The sequence below is a fragment of the Telopea speciosissima genome, chromosome 2, assembly GCF_018873765.1.
Source record: "Telopea speciosissima isolate NSW1024214 ecotype Mountain lineage chromosome 2, Tspe_v1, whole genome shotgun sequence".
NCBI lineage: Eukaryota > Viridiplantae > Streptophyta > Magnoliopsida > Proteales > Proteaceae > Telopea > Telopea speciosissima.
Genome location: NC_057917.1, coordinates 9,939,340 through 9,946,569, shown reverse-complemented (window position 1 = coordinate 9,946,569; position 7,230 = coordinate 9,939,340). Strand labels below are relative to the sequence as shown.

At 35.0% G+C, this 7,230-nt stretch overlaps 1 protein-coding gene and 1 long non-coding RNA gene across 2 annotated transcripts; one reads left to right on the top strand and one right to left on the bottom strand.

Annotated features, from left to right (window-relative positions):
- Positions 1 to 462: 462 nt before the first annotated feature.
- On the top strand, positions 463 to 6,286 carry LOC122652054. The gene is made up of 6 exons (XM_043845709.1): positions 463 to 617; positions 2,233 to 2,384; positions 4,880 to 4,989; positions 5,109 to 5,194; positions 5,727 to 5,831; positions 5,962 to 6,286. Exons 1-6 carry the CDS (start codon positions 463 to 465, stop codon positions 6,077 to 6,079), a joined length of 726 nt encoding a protein of 241 aa, XP_043701644.1. The 3' UTR covers positions 6,080 to 6,286.
- On the bottom strand, positions 5,250 to 5,548 carry LOC122652055. Its single transcript, XR_006331548.1, has 2 exons — positions 5,312 to 5,548; positions 5,250 to 5,281 (listed from the first exon to the last, which is right to left on the bottom strand). It is a non-coding gene; the product is annotated as an uncharacterized LOC122652055 (long non-coding RNA).
- Positions 6,287 to 7,230: the final 944 nt, after the last annotated feature.

Genomic DNA, 7,230 nt, shown 5'->3' with positions numbered 1-7,230 from the left:
TGACTTGAAAAATTTCACCAAAATGAGTTGAAATGACCAAAATTTCAGTCGAAATCTAGTATGCCCACATAGTCAATCATTTCGAGGCCCTCTCGAAACCGAAAAAAATTCACGAAAAGAGTCATGAGATTCAATTTTAGATACAGATATTATTTCTATTTAAGTTCCATCATCACACAAGTTTCTTACTTCTTTCGACAATAAAAGTCTTATGTAAAAATTTGTAGTTTGAAAATGCTACTTCTTGAGCTTCAAACCCAGCTTACATGAGGCTAATTTGAATCTGCCTTAATTGGTAAAAATTTTATGCCAAAATTTGCAGTTTTAATGTGCCTTAATTGGTAAAAATCACATGATTCAGTTTTCTTTTTTCTTTTTTTAAACCAAGTGTCTAGGGTTCAGTGTCAGTGTGCCAACTGACATGGGGCTAATCACTTATAGGGGCTTCTTATTATTCTTTAAATGACAGTTCTTCTTACATTGACAGGTGATTTTACTTGCAGCCTAATGGATGGATTGAAAGTTTCTGATGCAAATTTGGTTGTTTATATACATCCGTCAAAGGCAAACAGGGTTTCTCAAGCGCTTCGTGGCGAGCTAAGTTCACTGCTTTTTAAGTATGTTATCACTCTCTTGCTTGCTACATCTGTTAATATCTCCTTGTTCTTTTTTCTTTTTTTTTTGTTACTTTCAAAATTGATGTGAGCTGACTGATTTCTTGAATTTCTTGCATTACAAACAATCATCTCCAACCACTTCAATGTTCTTATTAATTGTTTATTATTCTTTTTTTTTTTTTTCCTTCTGATGAGTGGCGATATTTTTTAGGGAGAGCATGGTTTGTGTGTACTTCACAACTGCAATTAAAAACCAGGGTTGGGGTATGGGAAGTGGTCTGTGTTATATTTGTCAATTGTGGTATTAATTCGATTGATTGGTTTCTGTGGTGGAAAACAACTCAAGATTATTGATTTGTTTCATTGTGTACTATTTTTATTGTTCAATTGAAATGAATTTTTATAAACTTATACTTTCAAATTCATTTAGATAAAGTGGATTGTTTTAAAATAAAACCCAACTTGACTTGTTCTACCATAGTGCAATAGTTCCACTCATAAAAGCAGACCTGAAACCCTAATAGCCCAGCCTAAGATTTGTCACGTGCCATGCTTTTGCATTACCACCCTTAGATCTGCAACATCCTTTCTTTCCTATATATATAACCCAAGTCCTGAAATCCTAATTTGCCCTAATTTCCCCAGACCCTGCTAAACACGGGAGCCTTGTGGACTGGGTATGGCCTTTTTTTTCTTCTCAATACTTCAAGTCTTTATGTTTCCAAACCCTCTTTCAATCAGTAGTCATACACCAAGTAGGGGGTGACAACATTGTGGGTTTTGCATAACTCACTTGGACCGTATTTTGATTCCTCCGAATCCAGCCCTACCCTAACTTTTTATGGGTCCTGAAAAATGAAGATTAATAACTGCTATGATCATCAAACCTAAAACTTATTTCCACCCCCTCCCATTTTCCTTGTGTTCATTGAGGCAGAGTTGGGTCCTGTAGAACTCCAACTAATCAATCAAAAGGAGAGGTGGAGAGAAAAAGGAGGATTCAGAGGGATAAGAGTTCCTTATTTTATCTCTAACTTGAAACATTGAAAAAAACTAATCAATTTCTCCCCTTTGCCCATTGCCTTTCTTGAAAGAAATTATACTAGAAGAGTCACAGAGGACAGTAGGTATCATTTGTGTAAAATCCTTTTAGATAGGAGTTCACATAATCTTATCCCAACCTAAAATTTTCATGGATCAAACCTGCCTCTGCCCTTTACCTGCCAAAGCCTATACCATACCTCCCCCAATGAGGGCTGGCAGGATGGATTATCCATTTATATTCTTCCTCAACACCTCCCAGGCCCCAACTCTCCAATTGCCATCACTTCATTCAAGCAATCCACCTCTTCCATGTGTGAACATTTAATACTTGAAGATAATTGTTTACATATTTCTGCAGATCTATAAATGAATTGTTATGCCTCTTGAAAGTTGTACCGTTAGATTTTGGATTCAGACTTTCTTTATTTCTCCAAATTGTGATATGAATTGACTGCTCTGGATTTGTTGGTGGACTACATTGGGTAATTTCACTCATAAAGTTTGTTTCTATTTTGTATTTCAAGTTCTATATGTGGATTCACTGACCAGGTATGCTGGTTTTCTTCAACAGATTTAATGAAGTATTTGATGGAGTTGTTTTGGTTTATGATATATTAGCTCAAAGTAAAAGTGCAAAGATTCTTCCTGGACTTTCCCCTTATTTTGGAGTCAAAGTAAAAACAAAACTCTTGCTTTTTTCTCCAAAGCCAGACATGCTGTTAGGTACATGTGACATGACCCTTCATAAGTTATGGATGCAGTATTATTGATCTTTTTAAATATTTATCTATCAGTGTCTTCATAAGGTACTCTTTACTCCATTTCAGAAATATTTGATTTGTAGTTGTTGTTGCTTACCAGAAGCAGTTAGCTTGTAGAAGGTGTCATATACTTTTGAAGGGTTTTTTAGTTCATATGGAGTTTTCATCAATATAATTAGACGTAGTTGACTTTTATAAATCTAAGGAGGGGGAAACTCAAAGTGTGGTCATCTATGCTCCCTAACACACCCCCCCCCCCCCCAAAAAAAAAAAAAAAAAAAAAAAAAAAGATTCAATTTACTGTCATCTATCTTTGAAGTAGATCTCTGACAGTATTTATTTCGAGATATGACATGTTCTTAGACTTTTTGGAACACAAGTTATTTTATAAAGAAGGACGTACCCAGTGCATGAGGCTCCCACCACCGCGGGGTCTGGGGAGGGTCATTATGTATGCAGCCTTACCCCTGCTTTGTGGAGAGGCTGTTTCCTGACTCAAACCCGCGGCCACTAGGTTGCAATGGAGCAAGGCATCAGCACAAGTTATTTGATACAATGATTATTGTCAAAGATAGGTAGGTAACAGTTTGCATTCAATACCAAATTTTCAGAATTATTAAGTTCAGCATATGCTGCTTGATGCCTTGATGCAAACATGAATATGTGGCCTGATGTTTAATTTTTTCTTTGACAAAAATAAATCAATATAAGAATATATAATGATTGTTAAACTCCATAGTCATGGTTTCTTCTCAAATCTCCCCTTGGCGGCTCAATGTATGGGTGTGTATTAAATGTAGAAAAAATTGGTGGAGACATAATTTGGTGTTTGTTGAGAAATAAATAACAAAGATCGGTTGGGTAAAGAACAGAGACATTATTAAGCTCCTGTACGACAGTGTTTACTAACTTCAGAACAATTAGTGTAGCTATTAAAGTTTGAAGTTCTGTTGGGCTTTTACTATCTGTCAGCCCTAAGCTTATTTCTTTTGTTCGTGGATAGATTGATTGCTTATAATCAAGAATGAGTCTCTTGCTCTCTTGGAATATGTTGTTTCTGAAAATATGGTGTTAGTTGATTGGATTAAGGAGGGGATGAAACTCAAAACTAGAATTGGAGGGATGCCTTAAGAGTCCAAGGAGATTTAAATGTCTAGCTAAGGATGAATATATGAAGTACAGGTTTATAAATTCATATCTTGAGAGATTGAAGGCATTTCTGCCTCAATTTAGAGTTGGGTTGCTCAAGTGGAAATATGCTTCTTGAGGACAATGTGGCTGATGGTTATCGATCAAATTATTTAAGATTGTACAAGATGTGGAAGAAGCAGAATGTTGCCATTCAGCTTATTATTTTGCCATAGGTGAATGCTGCTGAAGTGAGGATATTGAGATGTAAGACTATAAAGCTCCGCAGACAAGTGGAAAGATGAGTTCATCGGAGGGAATTTTCGATGGATTAATGTTTGAGAAATAAATCATGTAGAATAGCAATTCCGCAGCCAAAGTTGGTGCTAAGTTGGTAGAAATCATATGTTACTGGCTCTATATAATAGGTCTAAGGGCAGTTTAGTTCAAAACTAGCATGGTCAATTAAGTTCAAGAATCTGGTAGGACCCACATATCTAGATACCTGAGTTTTGGCACAGGATGGTTTTATACAGGTTAACCTTGGGTTTTCTGATTCTTTTGACAACAAACTTTGTTGAGAGTTGTCTATGTCAATTTCCACAGATGCTTTTGAGATTTCACATCATACTCTAAAATCTGCATTTTTCTCAAAAAAAAAAAAAAAGATTTGTTTGTCGAAATCTATTAAATGGTCTGCTTTTGCTCTACTCCTGAAATACATTCTTGGGAAATGAAGCCATGCCATTTTAAAGTGTTTTTTAACAGCTTTCAGATGAATTTTCCTGAACCCTAGTCTGCTGGGTTGTTTGACACCAGGTTTAGGTTTGATAAGAGGTCGTTTTAGCCTAAGTGTGTAACTTGAGCACTTAACTGATGACTTTCTCACATCAGAATTTGATGTTGCTTCTGGTCAGTAGTCACTCATTGTATGGTGGTAATGGTTATTTAGCTAATTGGAAATCCTGGACTAATGGAATTCTTAATTTTTTTAGTTAACCTGGACTTCATGTGCCTCTAAAGTTCTTAATTTCTTCTAATTGTTTCTGTTTAATAATGCATGATTACATTCTTCATTCAAATTAAATATTTTACTGTTTTGTAGTTATCTGTTTTTAATATTCTGCTTGAATCACAAAACGTGTGATTGGTAAGATTTTTCTGTTAAATTAAAAGGCATGATTTCTTTAATTATTCTATAGAAAATTAATTTCTTTCTTTTTTCCTTTAAATGTCTCCTCATTTTCAAGTAAAAAAAAAATGATTATTTAACTAATGACCTACTTACATTTAACACTGCTGATTATTGCTAATGTTCCAATATTCCAGAAGGGAAGGTCATGAAGCTGAGGAAAGAATCGATTCATGTCATTGTACTTGGTTTTTCATATGCAACTATTGCAGAGGAAGATATTCGTGGAGAGTTTAGATATAAAATTGTAAGACTGTCCTAATCACAACGTCGATAGTTTAAGTTTCAATGATATTATGTCCTATTTTTCATGTTACCATGTCAAGAGGCAACAATAATTAATTTTTGTTTTACATTTTGTTTTAGAAACATGGTGAGGAAGTATTTGCAAGCACACTTCACAAGCGACATGTGATCAAGGTTGGAAGCATGATACGCTTCTTAATCAAGAGGTGACATTGTCTTTATTTTAGATTAGATTTTAAACGTACGGATGTTATGTTTTGTATGTGTCACTATTAAGTATTATCCTCTTTTCTCTTAGATAAATTTGAATTTGTTAGTGTAACAAGTTTCCTTGATTAAATGGATTGGATCTGCTCTTGATGAAATGGACAGCACAAGGGAATTTGTTGCATACCTTGATATGCTAAATGTCACTTGGTGGAACAGATATTTAAGAGAATTTTGAGATGACAGATCATTCGGTTTTGCTAACCGGTTTGTGAATATCAAAATTCTTGAGACATGAATGTCAATTTAATTTTACGGTCCAAGGAAGAGTGCTGTGGCTGGTGGTCTTTGTGATCTCATAAGTGCCCAACAACCCTTACCTAGAGGATTTCCCCCCATCCCCCCCCTTTTTTTTTTTTTCCTGGTGTGGGGTGGGGTGGTGGTTTAAGTTATAATGGTCTTACCTTGTAATCCTGTTAAAAAGGATTACCATAACTTTTCTGTGTTTGATTTGTATTTCTCCTTGTGTAGCTTTGACGAGGAGATTCTTCACATTTCTGGGTCTCTGATTCCTGCTAATACTGGAAGTGTTGGTTGGTTAGATAAACATATGAGAGAAAGTTCAGAAGAAGACAGGTTTTAAATACTCTCATTTTCCTACAACTGTAATTTTTATTTTGTTTGGAGTAGGAGTTCGATTCTCAAAGCCATGGAATTCAAATTTACCATGATTTAGTCTGAGAGTTTATACGTTAAATGTATGCAGGAGTAATAAGAAAAAGAGAGAAAGGGAGAGTAGAAGAGAAATGGACGCACATGGTAGTCGAGTAATTAATGAGGATTACCCAACCAAGAAGCCAAAGAGGCAGAAAATAGTTGAATAGCTTTGAGAACAGAGAATTCTAGAGCTGTTGAGGCACCTTCTCTTTACCTGCAAATTTTTTTTGGGGTGATGGTGAATGCCTCACTGTGATTTGCCATTGTAAAAGTTATATGTAGAATTCCTAGAATTGATTATATTAATGAATCTAACATGGTTCTAGGGTTTATAGCTAATATTTGTTATTTAATCACTGATCTTTTCAAGGATATTTCTATGTTGTCAGTAGTACGAAATAGAATGTAGGTGTGGAACTGATGAAAGAAATAAACATATGAGAGTTCAGAAATAGATAGGTTTTAAAAACTCTCATTTTCTATTTTTGTTGAGTGGGAGTTTGATTCTCAAATCCATGGAATTTCAAATTTACCATTTGAGTTTTGTTTTTTCTTCAAAGCTCTGGACAGGATTGTGATGAACAATGCTTACCCTTTTGCTTTGGGCAACTATACAGAGAGGGACAGAAGAGACAACTAAGATCAAGATAGTCATCAGCTATCAACACCTCAGCCTGAAGGCTAGCTTGTAAGGCGGAGGTGCCTTAGCTGGACCATCCAATGGTCAAAAGTGGTCAAGGAGGTTGTAAGTACCTCTTAGTTTTTTTGATAAAATGTAAGTACCTCTTAGTTGTTGAAAGACCGAAAGAACATTTAGAGGCTTGAGAGAATTTTGCCCCCCCTTTCTTCTGAGGTCAATGAGAACACCTAGGATATGTTTGGATGCCAAGCAAAGAAACGAAAAGAAAAAAAAAAAAAAAAGATAAAAATTATGATGACATAATGATTGATTTTATCTCTCTCTCTCAAATTCATTTTTTTTTGGCTTTACTAAGACTAGCTTTATCTATCCATCTTGTTAAAATGATCTTCCATTACTTGTTTTGTATTTTAGTTAAAACAATAATTTTTTAAAAATAAATCATCAAAAAATCTAAACTAAGGATTTAATCATCTTCGGAATGTGAAACAAGCAATAAAGTCTGTTACATATAAAAATAAAAAGGTGAAAGTTTTCCTTTACCACACCATCCTAGGGTTTACAAATCCTTGTGGGGTTTTAGTATATTCCTCAAAATATTTTCCTGATAATCTTTTGGGTGCATCTGAAGCCCCGTAGTGAATGGATTTTACGGGGCTGAAGAAATCCTCAGTTCAA

Excerpts from the sequence above, each read along its gene's own strand:
- LOC122652054 (XM_043845709.1), top strand. The coding sequence starts at position 463 with ATGACAGTTCTTCTTACATTGACAGGTGATTTTACTTGCAGCCTAATG. Across the intron at positions 618-2,232 it reads CTAAGTTCACTGCTTTTTAA|ATTTAATGAAGTATTTGATG; the intron begins GTATGTTATCAC and ends TTTCTTCAACAG. Across the intron at positions 5,832-5,961 it reads GAAAGTTCAGAAGAAGACAG|GAGTAATAAGAAAAAGAGAG; the intron begins GTTTTAAATACT and ends AAATGTATGCAG.